The sequence below is a fragment of the Ahaetulla prasina genome, chromosome 2 (assembly GCF_028640845.1).
Source record: "Ahaetulla prasina isolate Xishuangbanna chromosome 2, ASM2864084v1, whole genome shotgun sequence".
In the NCBI taxonomy this organism is placed as follows: Eukaryota; Metazoa; Chordata; class Lepidosauria; order Squamata; family Colubridae; genus Ahaetulla; species Ahaetulla prasina.
Genome location: NC_080540.1, coordinates 76083012 through 76100775, shown reverse-complemented (window position 1 = coordinate 76100775; position 17764 = coordinate 76083012). Strand labels below are relative to the sequence as shown.

General features: G+C 38.4%; 1 protein-coding gene across 6 annotated transcripts in view; it reads left to right on the top strand.

The window, feature by feature from the left end:
- The window catches only part of HEMK1 (HemK methyltransferase family member 1), a 179874-nt gene that overhangs the window by 14263 nt on the left and 147847 nt on the right, over positions 1-17764 (top strand). For all 6 annotated transcript variants that reach the window (XR_009153962.1, XM_058174005.1, XM_058174006.1 and 3 more), the window contains 2 exons: positions 8318-8479; positions 9392-9456. Coding sequence is in view for 5 of the 6 variants with exons in the window: in XM_058174005.1 (XP_058029988.1) it covers positions 8318-8479; positions 9392-9456 (227 nt within the window). In the remaining variant the exon portion in view is untranslated. The remainder of the gene's footprint in view (positions 1-8317; positions 8480-9391; positions 9457-17764) is intronic.

The window sequence follows — 17764 nt, the reverse complement described above, 5'->3', positions numbered from 1 at the left end:
TCAGGGTATTGTGTAGAGAAAAACAATCATCTGTGGAGACCTTGGTTTTCTCTGAGCCTGGTTGTTTGCTTGCAGACATTTCATTACCCAGTGATTAAATAAAACCATCAGTCCTGGTGAGTGTGGGTTTGCTCCCTGTTTTTATACTTGCCCTGCCAGTTTTGGCAGAAATGGGGTTTTCTCCCTGAGAGTACCTTGATTAGGGTATTATTTTCTCCTGATTTTTTGTCTGATGTTAATCCCTTCCTATCTGGGTGTAGGCTCTGGAGAGATTGTTCTGAACTTTTTGTTTTGTTCTTTTTAATTGCCTCTTTTGAATAGACTTTAAAAGTAGTTTTATCTCTATGTATCTACTGAAAGCTGATTTGCTTGAATGCCACACTTCCAGAAATTCCCTAGTATTTTTAGATCTAGTTTGGTCTAGGACAGCGGTCTGCAACCTTGGCTCTTTTAAGACTTGTGGACTTCAACTCCCAGAGTTCCTCAGCCAGCAAAGCTGGGAGACTCTGGGAGTTGAAGTCCACAAGTCTTAAAAGAGCCAAGTTTGCAGATCCCTGGTCTAGGATGCTCACAGTTTCCTAGTTCAAATTATGGGTGAGTCTGTCTGTGCATTGTGAAAGTAAGAGGTTTTCATTGTGACTTCTAACTGCTAGGTGATGTTCATGGATGCACTCCGCCCAGTTGTCCTACATCGTGGCTGTTACAGTCACACTGTATGTTGTAATGCCTTTGGGTTTCCCCCCCCCCTTTTTAGGCTACTGGGGCATCTGGTTTAAGTTGCTTTGGAGGGCTTTAGTTAATTTATTTACCATAGTGACACTGTGCGGTTTTTAATAGTCTGTTGTTTATAAAATGTTTTTAGTGTATGGTACTGTTCTATTTTTCACAGCTTGTGTTGCTTGTGCTATAGTGGATTGAAGGGTCAGATACTTTTTGGTAAAATTGTACAGGTATCCATTTTGTTGGCAGGGGTCAACCCCATAGCAGGGGTCCCCAACTCCCAGGCTGTGGCCCACTATCAGGCCGCGGCCTATTCACAATCGGGCCACGGGCCCATGTGTGTGGCAGGGCAGTGCACATGCTCGTGCAGTTCGACCCACATAAGCAGCGGGTTAGTGCACACACGCATGTGCACATAGCTCAACTTGCAGGCATGTGCATACACATGTGTGCCAGACCACCACTCATACAAGTTGATCTGCGCCCCCACGTGCGCATACATGCACACCAGCCCCCACTCACACATCCTGGTTTCCCTCTTCCCTGCCCCCCAGCTGGGCCACCAAGCTGGAAAGGTTGGGGACCGTTGTTGTATCAGCAGTCTGTTTACTTTTTCTGGTGCTCTGTGTTGCTGCAGGACATTTGTCTGAATAATGTTCTTCCCAGCTCCTCTTGTGGAAGTTTGGGTTATTATTTTTCCAATAGACTTGCATTTCTAAGTTGCCATCTTTTCTTTTTCTGATGAGAATATTCAGAAAGAGCAGTGTGTGTTATATTTTCTTCTCCTGTTGTGAACTTTATTCCTTTGAAGATGTTGTTGATGGTTTCATGTGTCTTCATTAATTCTCCCATTTTTATTATGACATATTTGCATACCAGATCCATACTTTTAGTAGAGGCTTTCTAGAGGCTGTATAATGGCTTTTGCTGTGGGGCCTCTGATTTGTTGGTAATATTTGTCCATCAAACTGAAAGTAAGTAGTGAGGCAGAGGTTGATGAGGTTCATGATTCTGGGTATTTCTATCTTGAGTTTAGTGTATTTAACTAGGTTTGGGTATTTTGGTAATCATCATCATCATCATGATCAAAAAGAGTAGAGAGAAATGGAATGTCCAAGTAGCATCTAGCAAGATAGAGCTACATGACTGTGTGTCTTCCAAGAATCACCAGCACAGTATTTATATAAATCTTGTTGCACAAGCTGAGTGGCTGACCAGTCTTTTAATCACTCAAAGTTCATAGGCTGTGCAAGGTCACTTTGCTTATTTCAAAACAACGGGATTTTTCTTGTGGGTCTTTTTCCAGGAATATCATTTAAATGGTAGATGATGAAAGAAGCTGCAGCTACAAAATGCTTCTCTTTTTCTGTTTATCAGAAGAACATAACAGCCTTTTTCTGCTCTCTAATCGACTGACTGTAACTTTTTTTTACACTTGAGAATATTTATAAAACTTGATGGAATTTACAATAAATCTACCAATTTGCTTAATGAAATTTGCAGTGAGTCTTCCTAATAAAAATGGCTAATAATGTGCTATTTATGTGCATGGAGAATTTTCCTCATTTCCTTAGCTAATGTGTATCCCAGTGCAGATTTGAGAAGAAAAGGAGGGTTTTTCCTCAAATAAGGAAAGAACAGTAACCCAATAGAGCTTCCTTTGGGATTTCTAAAGGAATAAAAATAAATACTGCTGTGAGTATTTATTGTAAGATTAGCCATTTCTTAGGGATTGATACCTTCACAAAGAAGAGAGTGTCAGCCTATTCTCCAAAATACCTGAAGGCAGGACAAGATGCAAAGGATTGAAACTAATCAAGGGGAGAAGCAACCTAAAACTAAGGAAAAATTTCCTGACAGTGAGAACAATTAATCAATGGAACAACCTGCCTCCCAAAGTTGTGGATGCTCCAACACTGGATGTTTTTAAGAAGAGATTGGGCAACCATTTGTCTGGAATGGTGTAGGGCACAGGTGTCAAACTCGCGGTGTCACAATGCCGTCACGTGATGTATTGCAATGTTTTCCCCTTCGTGGAGCTGGAGTAGGTGTGGCCTGCGCATGACGCATCCGGTCCATGGGCCGCCAGTTTGACATCCCTAGTATAGGGTTGGAGATTAGACTAGAGGACCTCCAAGGTCCCTTCCAACTCTGTTCTTCTTAAAGTTTTCCAAAATGACCGCCCTTCTCCTTTGCTAGACCTGGAATGTCTTGCTAGTAACATATTTACAATATTGAATTTCTGTTTATAGATGAGTACAAAAGGAGACCCATTCCTTTGCTGCTAGAAAGCAAGTGTTACCCACACCACTGCTTCCCTAATGCTTCCTGAACTCAGCTGGTATTTTTACGAGCCCATATTGTAAATGTATAGAGTGGTGCAGTGGCCTAGAGATGGAGCTCTCCCTCACAATCAGGAAGCTGTGAGTTCGATCCTAAGTAGTGACAGATATGTCTCTCTCTGGGCACAATGAGTAAATATCTGCTACAAACTCTGCATTAGCAACAGGAAGGGCATCCAGCCAATAAACACTCAGCTCCATTCAGTTGCCCCGACTGCATCCCGATGCAAGGGATTACTGGATCATTAAAAGACAAAAAAAATGTAGTGAAGTTATAGCTCCTTTAATTAATTAATTAATGCTATAGCAAGGGTATACCCACTACAGATCCAAGAAGTATTTGCCTGATTTGGTTCCAAATAGTGAATCATATCAGTATAAACTATGTTTCCTTTTTTTGTAGATGTAAGATCTTAATTAATATAACTTACTGTTTTTACTACTTATAATCTTGATTTTCGTTAAAAAGAATAGTGACGAGCTACGTAGAGAAAGGGAATTTTTGTATGCTTTTTCCCGTTAGTGCTTATTTCTGTTTTTTTTAAAAATAGGCCTGGCCACCAGGGGGCAGATTGGTGTTAAATTCAGAGAACAGCTATTTTATTGGGTTGACTTCTAGGAATTATTGCTCTGCTGTTTTAATAGGCTTCCTGGTGTATGTTTCTTCTTCCCTATTGATGTTTCTCTTTTTAGAGAAAAGGAAAGTAAGTGTGGTCAAAGTTCGTATTTATTTTACAACCTACTTTTTCTTCTAGGAAACATTTGTTCCTGTTCTTTGTTCCTTTGGTTCAGAGAAATGCAGCAATATGCCTCAAAAACCTTTCTGAACCATTCTGGGTACTTTTGTCTTTTTACAAAAAGAACTATAGCTTTTCCACAACAACTGACTGAAATAAGTGGTTTGCTGAATATGATAGGTGAATTACACTTTTTTGACAGGAGTGAGGCTCTGGCTGATACAAAGCAGGTTTCCCTGAAACAGCTGGGAGCAAGTCAGGAGTTATTCAGATCTTTGGGATTTTCAGAAGACACAAAACAGAGCTAGTCCTAGACTCTTTCTTAATTCCAGTCTAAATTCCGAATGAAAGAAACAGTACAGGTAGAAAAATGGAGAGGACAGGATGGATGGATATGCCTAGAATTAAAACCTGTGGCCTTCTTCAGGTAGAACACCCCCAAGCAGTGATCCGTATCGGGGCGGGTTTCAAAACCCATCGCTACTGGTTCGCTGTTGGGTGTGTGCTCATACGCAGAAGCGTCTAGGCAGGTGAGTGGAGCCTTCCACCACCACCGCTACTGGTTCACCCAGTAGCAAACCACCACTGATCTGTATATGTCTTCCTTGGCTTTTCTTGTAACATTGTAATTGCCCTTCTCTCTGCATATTTGGGCTTTGTGGATCCCTTATAATTCAATGCTGAAAATCATTAAAATACTTGAATTCTTTCTTCTTCTTCCAGATTTCTGTTATCTGTGTACTTGGGTTCTACAGTATAAAATGTCATGGAACTATTTGGGTCCTCGGTTCATGGCCAAACCATTTTACTTGAGAAGGAGAGGAGGGAAACAAACAGTCACATTTTCAAGTACATTGGCTCCTTCAGGCTGTGTCCTTTCTGCACTGCAGTTTCTGTTTACTGCAATGCACATCTGATATTACAGGTTTTCTGAGAAACATTGGATAGCTATTGGACTGTTTTCATAAAACATGCCATTGAATCTTAGCAAAACTTCTAACAGAATTGGATACCTTTTAAAAAATGGCTTTTTTTCCAGAAAAAAAAGTGATCTTTTTTTCCAACATATCCAGCTTTTAATTTTTTTAAATTCTAAATTCTCCACATAAAGAAAAAAATAACATATTTTGCTATTCCTAAGAAACATTGAATATCTTTGGCATTTTTCAATGGAAAAGTATTATGATCTTTTAATAACTTAACTAAAATCAATGAACGCAATAGCAGATCAACGTTTGCTTTATATTGTCTCTCAAAGCAATAGAAAAGGGGAGGTGACAATATATTATTAATTATATAAGAAACTGGTCTTTTTTACTTTTAGTACTTTAGTTTTCACAATAGTAATTGGAGAATAGTGGAAAACACAAATACAATGACACATATACAGGATTCAAGTTCATTGATCATTTAATTTAAAAAAACAGTATTTTACTGCTTACAAACTGCCTAGAGTTGATTAGAAAAAAGTTCACAATGGTTTGCTAGATTGTTCCAAAAGCATTTCTTAGCCCTGCCAAGTTTTGAGTTTTACCTTGAAATCTGAGTTGTATGCATGTAATAACATCTGTCTCCTTATTGGAACTCTAGACAGTTTATACTGGGTTGCAAATTACAGGAAGTCTTCGCTTAATGACCCTAATTGAGATTCGTTTTTATGCTGCTAATCAAAACATTGTGTGGACACGCTACTTAGCAATGGCAGTTTCAGTAGTCCCAGTTGCAGCCAGTGTTAAATCAAGACCTCACACTTGTCCTGCCCTACCAAGCTCACCTCGGTCTCAACTCCCCCCCCCACCTATTTCCCGCCCCCCCTTCCAGGGGTGAAATGCTACCAGTTCAAAACGGTTCTTCCGAACCGGTATTAAAAAATGCTACGGGTTCAGGCAAACTGGTATTTCCGCCGATCAGCTGGGCGATGATCAGCTGTGATGTGCGATTTATATTAGCTAGAATCATCGGATTTCCTGCTTTCTAGCTAATCTAAATTGTGTGGCAGAGCGGATTTCCACCCCCTCGCTGTTCTACTTACCTTTGCAGACTTGGAAGGCTTCAAAATGTTCCTTTTTTTAGTGCTGGGTGGGTATGCCTCAGGCACGCATGCACGCAAAGTGCATGCGCAAAGTGCACACTCAGTGGCAGACTCACAGATCCGGTAGCAGACTTCAGAGGATTTCATCACTGTCCCCTTCTTTTCCCTTCTGAAGTCCTCTATTGGCCCCCTGGGCTCTATTATCCTGCACTCCACCACCATCTCTCTGGCCATCTTGTGCTCCACTGCCTAACCCACTGCAACTGACCTTCGCAGACTTCTTCCTCCCATTGCTGACAAGGCACATTCTGCTTGACTCTTTGTGAGGCAGCTGCTGGCTGCACAAGACTTTGAAGCTATGTACAGCCTTTTTGAGGCCTGGCATGGCCTCACGAAGAGCCAAGCCAGATGCACTTCAGCAGTGGGAGGAAGAAGATGACAAAGGTCGACAGACAACAGAGCAAGGGCAAGGGGGGGCAAAAGGCAGAGATAGGGGGTTGATAGGCACTCCCTTAAATAAGCATAATAGGATTTAATTGCATTCTGAAGAACTCATTGGTGCCAGCTGCTTTATTTTATTACCTTTTACAAAGTCTGAAATATTTCCACAGTGGTGACTTATTGTGTCATACAATTGCATTTACTCCCTTTGAGTAACCAGGAGAGATGGGAAAGTTTTCCTTCTAGGTTTCTGTGGCCTCTGCTGCACTATGACCTACTTTGTATGGCTTGCTAGCTAGAAGAGGAGGAAGAGAAGGAGGAGGAGGGGTTTGTCAATGCCAGGTATACGCAGTTTGTTTTTTGAGTCATTCAGCACCGAATGCAAAAATAAGGAGGGGGGGGGGAGAAATCTGTCACTATAAATATTCATGCCAGTTCATTGTTTACAAACTACAGGTGGTTTGTCAGAGTTTAAAAAAAGCCTTTTTGATTTTATGTTTTTATACCTACAAACAATTGTGCTCTTTGTGGAATTTGCTCTTGTACAAAGGTTAGGTTCAGATTTTAAAAATATACAGAAACATTGAGAAATTGTTTCTTTTACTAGACTGAAGCATTTTTTTATTTCTTTGTTTATTCAAGTTGTATAGCCACCCATTTCAAACTAGTGAACCATCATAAAAACAATTAAAATACAAAAATTAAGTTAAATATAAATAGCAGCCAAGAGATATTATAATCTGTTGGTGTTGCCATAACCAGGAAACAAGGCCCTTCACACACTCAGGATCCCAGGCCCAGGCTCATAACCAGCTCTTCAAGATCTTCCAAAAGGCCAACAGGGTAAGGGCCATCCTAATCTCTGGAGGCAGAATGTTCCAGAAGGCTGGCGCTATGGCGGATAAGGCACATCTAGTCCCACCAACTGACATTCAAGGATTAATGGGATCCAGAACATACCCATCCTGTTGGGCCAGATTGGACAGATAGAAACAGCTGGGAGAAAGAAGCATAGGGTAATTTTTGAAGGGTTTTACAGGTGACAATCAGCTCTTTAAATTGTACCCGGAAGCACACTGGTGGCCACACATCAGTGGTGGCCACACCCGGAAGCACACTGATGGCCTGAAGCAGAGTTGTTTCATGAGCCAAAGAAGCTGAGAGCATTTACAACCCTAAAATTATTAAATTATTGGTTTTGCTTCCAGAAAATTAGCAATGATTGTCAGTTTGAAAGGCATTAAAAAGGCATTAGATAAGTTTATTAACAAACAGGTACTAAACAGCTAGAAGTGAAGCTGATTCTGTTACCTCCAGAATCAGGAGCAACAGGACTTAAACATCAGCTGAAACTTCTGAATGCTCTTAAGGGGGCCTATTTACAATACATTGCAATAGTCCAAACAGGAAGTGACAAGGGCACAAGTGACAGTGAGGGGAGCCTATTGGTTCAAGAATGGCCCAACAAGCATACAACTCAAAGGTGTGCAAAGGTCCTCTTATCATGGCTACTGCCTATTCTTCCAGCATCAGCAGTGAATTCAAATTCTGTTGGAGGGAGGAAGAAATTTGTATGAAGTAAATGTGATTTTTATTAACAAAGGTAGCAATCCTACAAGTGTTTATCAGAGAAGTGTAGAGCTTGCTTCTGAGTAAACCTAAATGCTGCACTACAGTATTACATAGAATCTTTTAAAATGAAATTTTAATTGTACTGATCTTACACTTTTCTACCAGTGCCCTTATCTTTTAACACACAGTTTATTTTTTAAAATTCTAGTCTCTCCACCACTTCCCAAAACAACTTTCAACTGCTGTCTTCTTTCTATCTTGTGTAGCCATTTGGCACTGAAATGCAAAAAGACTATCCATCTTTCTCAGCTTTGGAACCTATGTGGAATTGGTGTAATAGTTAAGGTTTTGGGCTTGGTTATAAAACTGTGGATTTGATATAATTGTGAATCACCAGAATCTATGATTGTAGCATATGAATTTTAGTAAATGAATTTTAGTAAATTAAATAAATAAATAGTTGTATCTTCTAGGAACTGGTTTCTCTCATTCTGGATGAAGAACGCAGGAAGAGATTGACTTCTGAATGCAGCAAGGTCCTTCAGAATTTCCCAGAGACCCATGGTCCGGTTATTTTGGAAGTTGGCTGTGGCTCAGGGGCAATTGGTTTAAGTCTTCTGAAAAAGCTTCCTCATGTAAGTCACATTTCATTATCAGATTTTTTTTTCTCCTTCCATTCAACTGTGTCCGATTCTCAGAGGCTACCCAGACAAGTCCCTGTAGTTTTCTTGGCAAAGATTTTTCAGAATTAGTTTGCCATTGTCTCCTTCCTATGATTGAGAGAAAGTGACTAACCCAAGGTCACCCAGCTGATTTTGTGCCCAAGGCAGGACCAGAATTTACAAGTCTCCCAGATTCTAGCCTGGTGCCTTAACCCATATACCAAACTATAAATAATGCTAACCTTGTCCTTTTTTTTTGGAGCAAAAATGAACAAGAAGAAAGACGAGCCACTTTGACTTCAAAGACCCAGTTCTAGTCCTCTTTTTTTTAATGATTAAGCTGGTTTTGTGTTACCTCCAAAATCAGGAGCAATTTGGCCTAAACACCAGTTGCTGTAGAGTAGGCCTCTTGGCTTATATAAAACTTGTGGGCTTGATTGCTGATTGTGTAAACAGAATCCTGGATCAGTTTTATCTTAATCTGATCCAGTATGGCTCTTCTTATCTTCTTAGAAACAGATTTGTGATCATACCAGAAAGTAGTTTGTTATAGCCTGATAATCCTTACTGTGATGTGCTTATTTAATAGGTTAGCAGTGCTAACCTAGGGTAATTTGGAAACTATCGAAGTTTATTCTTTTAAGCATGGTTTATACCATTGTACAACTTTACCATAAAGCACATGGAAAGCTATAACCAGGTGAAATTTGCTAGTTTGCATTTTAAAAGTATATCCTTCCCTGATATAGATTAACAAAAGCTCATTTCCAAAACATTGCATTTAACATTACTCACTTCAAACTGCTTTCCCCCAAGGATATTCTACTGTATCTGAGGAATGTTTTCATGTTTGCTTTCATTATGCTTTGTGTCTTTTGTTCCTAGAGTCAGCTCATTGCCATCGATAAATTAGAAGCTGCTGTTAATCTGACCAAGGAAAATGCAGAACGGTAAAAAAAATCTTTTGTCTTGTATATTACAGTGAACACATTATTTGAACTGGATCCTTAAGCAGCCAAAACAGCATTCTCTGGGGATGAGAAGATTGTTGCCAGAATGTTTGAGAAAACCCAGGTTTTGCAAAAATAACTGGAGCTTCAGATAAATACTCCATGCTGTTGTGCTCTGTTTTGTGCAGTTTGTGTGTTGATCAAGTATCCAATAACACACTGTGGAACTCATGAAACAATGCAGAGAACAAGCATAAGTTTTGCTATTTTTATAAATTTCATTTTATTATTACAATTAGATGTATTTTCAAACATTTGATGCATTTGGTACTCCTGACCTGGCAGCAGTATTCTTTCACAATGGAAGAAGTTCTTCCTTGAAAGAGTTAACTGAACATTCTAATGAATGTTGCAGTGAAACTATCAAACAATTTGGTCCATTTAAAGTTTCAAGAGTATAAACTTACACTTTAAGAAAGAGAATTTTGAATAAACATTGAAAGCAAGAGGCTAGAAATTTTCACAATCTTTTGGACAGATTTAAAAAAAATACATAGGGGGAAATATTGCATCTGTGGTATCGTAGCTATTTCTCAGCAGTTAAAAGTTACTGAACTTACAGACCACAACAGATGGATTGCCTTCCAAACTTCAGACTGTATAGATACAGAGGCTTGGTTTTCTAAGTACGTCAGTGACCAAAGCATCTAAAATGAGCAATTATAAAACCAGCCCATAATTATTGTCTGGTTTAAAAAAAAAAAAATGAAATAAGAGGATTGGGCTAAATTTAATTTATCAAGGTTTTTGAACAAGCCTGTCCACCTAAGTCATTTTGGCCAAATTAAATTAAATTAGTCCTCACTTGCTGACTGTTGTTCATTCAGTGACCATTCAAATGGTGCTGAAAAAGGAGATTTATCACCGGTCCTTCAACTTGCAGCCATTGCAGTGACCATGACATGATTGCAACTGGCACACAGTTTCAATGGTCATAGCATCTCACAGTTTCATGATCACCATTTGCGACCTTTATAGCCAGCTTCCAATAAACAAAGGCAATGGGGGAAATCAACACGAAGGCACAAATTGTGGTCACATGACACCACACTTAACCGTTGTAGCTGGAACTGACTGGTAAGTTGAGTGCAGTCACATGATGTTTCACTTTATGACTGCTTAACAATGCAACTGCCAAATCTTATTGCAGTCAGTGAATTAGAACTACCTATACAGATTACAGATGACACATGTATATGACAGAATGAGGGAAAGGAACAATATTCATCTGACTTGTTTTAATCTCTTTTTAAAATTAATTGGTATTAATTTTTGAAATAAGTAGTTATTTCTCAATATCAGAAGCTATAAATGTTCAAAAAGACCATGGAGTTCTGATATCTTCCATAATCTATTGTTTTTTGGGCTAACTAAGCCAACTGAACACCTCCTCATACATGTCTCCTTCCATGCTGTTTATTTGGGTTGCTCTTCTGGAAATAGGTTTTAGATTTGTCTCTAAAATTTATCCTAAAATGCAGTATGCAATATTCTAGATACAGTATGACCAACACAGAATAAAGATGAACGATAACTATACTTCTGTCAGTGCATCACATACATATTTGAAGTGATGCCACAATAATTGAAAAGCTATTTTGTAATACCAGTGCATAACTATGGGAATAGCAGAATTGTAGGATCACATCTCTCTGTGGAAGAACATCAGTTCTGATTTACAGATACAATTAACTTTTCTGTTGTAGGCAAGCAAAATAATTTAAGACTGCCACAGAAAGAAAAGTCTGTTTATTAAAAGTCATAATAATTTAGCAAAGGACTGTTACACAAAATATTAGAATCTGCAAAAAGTCTATGAAGATTCTCAGTCATCCAGGTCATAGTTATCCCAGAGGTGCTTTTTCAGGAGGCAACTGGACTTTCTTGTTTTTTCTTTGAAAACATTTTGCCTCTCATCCAAGAAGCTTCTTCAGCTCTGACTGGATGGTGGGCAATGGAAGGCTTTATATTCCTTGCAGACAGCTGGTCATTTGCATTCTTTTTAGTGGATCTTTTAGGCACCTGGAGGTTTATCTATGTTCTTAGGGATGCAAATGACCAGCTGTCTGCAAGAAATATGAATCCTTCCATTCCCCACCATCCAGTCAGAGCTGAAGAAGCTTCTTGGATGAGAAGCAAAACGTTTTCAAAGAAAAAACAAGAAAGTCCAGTTGCCTCCTGAAAAAGCACCTTTGGGACATTGGAATTTTTAGTGGAACACATGTGTTTCCTATAGCCTGAGTTTAATCACCAGTCCCATCTCTGTCTGCTGTCATTTAATGCTCAGCTAAATTGGAGCAGTAAAATGCCAAAGCAGCACAATAGAGTATACGTTTTATATGCATTTGGGACTGTAGCTGAGAAAATATCTGCCTGGAATCTGAATTCAACAATAGTGAACAGGATAATCTAATAATCTGACTTGACATAAGGCAGATACTCATATTTCTTCTTTTTTCCAGTTAAAAACTTTAAGCATATTCAAAATTGATCTTACATGAGCCCACTGACAATAATGTTGGGGAAATGTATTTATACCCAATACTGTCCTCCAGTGGTCGAACTCTGCAGAATAAGTGAATATCTCCTGCCTTGACTTGCAAATGCTTTGCCTCCCCTGCCATAAAAAAGGTAACTGATCAGGAAAGCAGGGCTAAAGGAACAAGCACAAACAAGGATTTTTCCACATATATTTTTGCCTCCTTCATTGTAGTTCTAATTCCAGAAGCACCCCAATTTCAGTGGGTTTTTTTCACCAATAACCTGAAGCCCTTTCTAGTAAAAATAGAGCTAGAAATTATTTTCATGCTATGTACTAGATAGATAAAGGTTCTATGCATACGTGTTAGTCTTTCCTGACTCTAGGGGGCGGTTCTCATCTCCTTTTCAAAGCCAAGGAGCCAGTGCCATGGTCTCTGTGGTTATGTGGCCCGCATGACTAAATGCCAAAGGCACACGGAACACTGCTACCTTCCCACCAAAGATGGTCCCTATTTTTCTACTTGCATTTTTTATGTGCGTTCGAACTGCTAGGTTGGCAGAAGCTGAGACAAATAACAGGCGCTCACCCTGTTACGCAGCGCTAGGGATTTGAACCGCTGAACTGCTGACCTTTCGATCGACAAGCTCAGCATCTTAGTGTTCCTATGTATTGTATGGGAAGCGCTATAATTGCTTTCTTGTACCATTCTTAACTCTTAACATCGATAGCCAGAAACTAATGCATTAGTATTTGTTAACAGGTGGGGCTTTAATTGTTAATGGATGTAAATTCTGTAATGTTTATGAGTGTTTTCCTCATCTGCTCATCTGCTATCTGTAGAAGAGTTTATGAGTGTTTTCCTCATTTCCTCATCTGCTATCTGTAGAAGAGTTTTCCATTCAGGAAAACCCCAATGTTGAAGAAGGACACTGCTTGCTGCTGCGCTTGTTATTACGAGGGGCTTTCTCATGCCAGTGAAAAATAACCCACCTGTAAACAAAGCCACATACACAAAGACCTTTAATAAAAGCACAACAGAACTCTTCCAGGATGATACAATCAGTTTGCACTAAGTGTAATATCTATATTAAATAATATTATTTAATAATTGAATGATTAAATCAGATACTAAAGAACCTGAAAGAATGTCTCCACCCTTGCTCTCAATCTAGGTCCTCTTTACTTTGAAGTGTAGGCTGGAAGTGAGCATGCCAAATGACATATTTCTTATTTTCTATAATTAGTAGTTTTCATCTCAGCATAATTAGTCTGAATTTTCCTGGTGAATTATGCACTGTGCTTGTTTTGTTACTGTTTCAAAGTTATTTTATATCATGTTTTTGCCCTGACTAGAAAAAGTTGATTACTAAGTCACTAATGATATCAATGGATAAAAACTGGACTATGTTAATACACCAGGTAGTTGTAGAAGAGAAGATTCCCTATTTTTCTTACGTACGCTTCTAACTGGTGCTCAAGGTAAAAATCTAAATTTTGGAAGTTAGCAGTTTGGCAAATTGTCTTCAGAGCTGGCTAACAGCAGAATCTGGTAAAGAATTGCTGGTGAAAAATCAACATGGAACTTAACACATTCACCTTTTTTTAATTTCTAGCTATCACTTTGCCAAACTCTTTTCCCTGCAGCTGTTTCCCTGAGACCAGCATGTTAAGCCATGTTATCTTCCAATCTAAGACAATTATAGGTTTGTCCTGCCTCTTAAGTTGCATGTGAAATTTTCAGTGTCTGCTTGTGGGCAAAGGAAATAAGAGTCAGTCTCTGCTAATGGGATGCCTCACCTGAATGTCTCAAAGGCTTGTGGTTACAGAATATATTTTTTGTTTTGGTCCTATTTTCCTAACTATGATCTGCTTTAGGCTTTAGAATCTTCAATAGTCATATCTGGGCACAGCTGTGGAATTTGACATTTCTTTCTCTAAAAAGTTCAAGAACTCTTCTTCCAAATCACTTATAAATCTATTAAATAGTGCAGAGGCCAGAATGGTGCCCTATGATACCCCACTTAACACTTTGCTTGTTGACCTGGAGCCATTGGGTGCATTCATTAGCTACAATTGTTCAAACCATTTCTGTATTCATCTGATGGAAGCCGAATGCAACCTACATTGTATTATCTTCTTTACTGGAAATCTCACACAAGACATTTTTTTTTTTGCTGAATGCTTTGCTGATGGCAAACCACATTATGTCCATCACATTCCCTTGGCCATCTAAACTAGTCATTATCAAAAAAGATCAGATTGTTTACGAATGATTTATCTTTAATAAACCCACACTATTTATTGCTAGCAATACATTTCTTTTTCTAAATGCTTATAAAACAGTTACATTATAATCTGCTCTAGAATTTTGCATATCAACATCAATCTGTAGTTACTCAGTTTAGTTTAGTTTAGTTTAGTTTAGTTTAGTTTAGTTTAGTTTAGTTTAGTTTAGTTTAGTTTAGTTTAGTTTAGTTATTTCTGAAAAAAAGACCAGTATATGCCCTACTCTAATCCTTTGACACTATGGTCAAAGGATTAGACCATTAAAAAACATTCTTCATGTTCACAGAAAGGACTTTGAAATGATATCTGCCAATTCTTTAAAGATTCTCAGGTATCTTTTGTGCTAGCCACATGTTCCTTAACTATTTTTTGCTAACCTTGGGATTTCCATTTCCTGCTTTCATTGTTCATTCTGTTTATGTACATTTGAGGACATAGATAGTCTTTGACTTATGACCAGTCGCTTAACAACTGTTCAAAGTTACAACAGACCTCCCCAGAGCAACTTACAATTCCCCTTTGGAATTCCAAAGGCTACTGCTACACCTGCGGTCAGGTGATCGCATTTTAGGCAACTGGCCTGCATTTATGGCCTTTTATAGCATTCCACAATAACATAAACATGATTTTTGGCATTTTTTTGCCAGAAACTAGCATTTTACTTTCCATTTCCAGCCAAAAATGTCCATTGAGTATAATGGATTTGCTTAACAACTGTGGGGTTCACTTAACAACCACTACAAAAAGTCACATAATATCAGGTACGGTCAGCCATGATCTGCTTAACAGCATCAGTGGCTTATGACTGTAATTCCAGGTTCAATTATCGCTATAGATCAAAGACTACTTGTAGTTTCCTTTTGGAGAAGACCAGAGCAAAGCAGGTATTGAAGAGCTCAACCTCCTCCCCATCGCTTGTTATCTTCTTCCAGCTTTGAGTCCACCTTTTCCTTTTTTTCTTTTGGTTTACATAGCAAAAAATGACCTTTTTGTTGTCCTTCGCCAGGTTAAGTTCCTTTTGTAGGATAAATTTTCTTTCTGCAAAGGTTACCTACATGCTAATAGATATCTTTGGCAATTTGGCAATTACATCTATATTCAAATGCCATAATGCATCTATAGCTACAAAGATCAGAATTGTGCAAGCTGTGGTATTTCCTGTGACATTCAATAGAAGTGAAAGTTGAACTTGAAGGAGCAAGATAGGAAGAGTATTAACTCTTGAACTTTGATGTTGGAGAAGACCTCTGAGGATACCATAGACAGCCAGGAAAACAAACAAACAGATCATTAAACAAATCAGAGTTCTCACTCAAAGCACAAATGACCTAATATGTAAATGCTGTGCAAAGACCTAACTCTCTGGAGAAAGTTCTAATGCTGTGAAAGATGAAAGGGAAAAAAATAGCAGTAGTTTATTAATTGATTTGTCTTATGACAATATAAAATAAAATAAAAACAAAATATAGAATTTAATTCCAGAGTAAAATAGATAAAATAAAATACAGTAATAAATACAGTAATATGTCATAAATACAAAGAATTCATACCACCTTTACATGATACCCTGATCTGTTTGCCTTAACTGTAAACTTAGCATTAGAGCCTAGGAGGAAACAGAATAATCTGCAGTTCAGATCCCAGTGGGCTTTTCTTTTAAGTAGTGAGATTAAATAAAGGTAAAAGATAAAGGTGTCCAATCATTTCTGACTCTAGGGGGTGATGCTCATCTCCTTTTCCTAGCTGAGGGAGCCAGCATTGTCCGAAGATGCTTCTGTGGTCATGTGGCCAGCATGAGGCACAAGGAACACTGTTACCTTCCCACCAAAGTGGTACCTATTTATCTACTTGTATTTGCATGCTTTCAAATTGCTAGGTGGGCAGGAGCTAGGGCAAGTAACGGGAGCTCACCCTGTCATGTGGCACTTGGGTCTCACACCCAGTCTATCAGCTTTCCAGCTGACAAGCTCAGCATCTTTAATTGCTAAGTCATTGCACCCCCTTTGGTGAGGTTAAATATCTAAGCCTAAAAGGGGCCTACAGTTAGTTGACACTTAAACAAAACATGATATATCCTCTCATGATATGGCAGGAGATGGCAGCACCCATATCTGGCCATAGAATCCAACGACGCAAATCTTGCTCTAGGACAGGGCCTTGTTAGTAATTGTGTCAAAGTTGTTGCCAGGTATCTTGGAAAATAGTTTTGATATTAGCCAATCATTGAAAAAAATCTACTTTTTTCTTGCTAATAATTCCATGCCAGTTTGACATTGATATCTAGGACTCCTTTTAAAATTTTCTCTTGCCTGGGAAGCCGTTGAGAGTAAATACTAGGTGGAAAACCAATGCTGTGAATAAACTTTGGTAAATCAGTTTATCCAGGAATTGAGCTGGGCCAATTCCGTGAAACATATTTAGACTACCAAGATCCATTGAATGGGTCTTCTGCCAGTGTGTGAAAATTTTAATTATTGAATATGTATGGAATGGATACCTGTTTTTACTCTGACTGTAGTGGTTGACATGTTCTTATCAGTTCCCAGTTTGCTTCTTAAAAAACATGAACTTGATCAATTTAGATAGCTTTTGTAAGGCCCCATAAGTCTGCACCGTAAGTCAACATCGGAACTATTTTTGGCCTGAATACTTTCAGGGGCTCAAGATATCTAATTATAATTAAATAGTATATATAATATTTTAGTGCTTGCCTTGGCCCTTGCCGAATTTCTTTTTAAATGATTTACTCACAACATGGGTTGGTTAAAAAAACACTCCTAAATGAGCAAATAAATTAACTTGTTCAATAAATTCCCCATTTAACTGCCATTTATATTCCATGCTTTTTTAAAGTAAATGTTAGTTTTTGTTTTATTGATATTTAAAGGATTGAGAAGACAGTAGGGTTTTCACAACAGCCTCCTCAGCCTATTTGAGAATATGCCACTAGAACAATAATGACAGCATGTAAAAGGATATTAATAAATTTATCATGGATATTTGACATATGAGTGTCTGAAGGAATCCTGGACATAGAAGCATTGGGACAAGAACAAAACCCTTCTAACATCATTAGGAATAGGTATCCTCTTAGACAACCATTTACCCTGTGAATCAAGAAAATTTAAATCATCCTAAAGCTACTATAACCTGAGTTTTATTTTGGAGGTTTTATCATATAAATGACTCAGCCTGACCCTCTAGAGATCTCAGAAGAAATAAGGGAGGCTTACAACTGGTCTCCCTGATCTATAAATTTAACCTCCATATTTTCAGAGGTTAAGAAACTGGTTTTATATATCCTTTTACATACCATTCAGCAGTTTAATATTTTAAGATTATATGTATGTTACACAAAACAAGACTAAGCTGATTATATATATCGAAGTCCATGTGAGGGAGGCTAGTGATCATCAGCTAACCACAGTTTAATTCCATGGCATATCTGATACTAGATTATCCATGCCTCATGGACAGGCT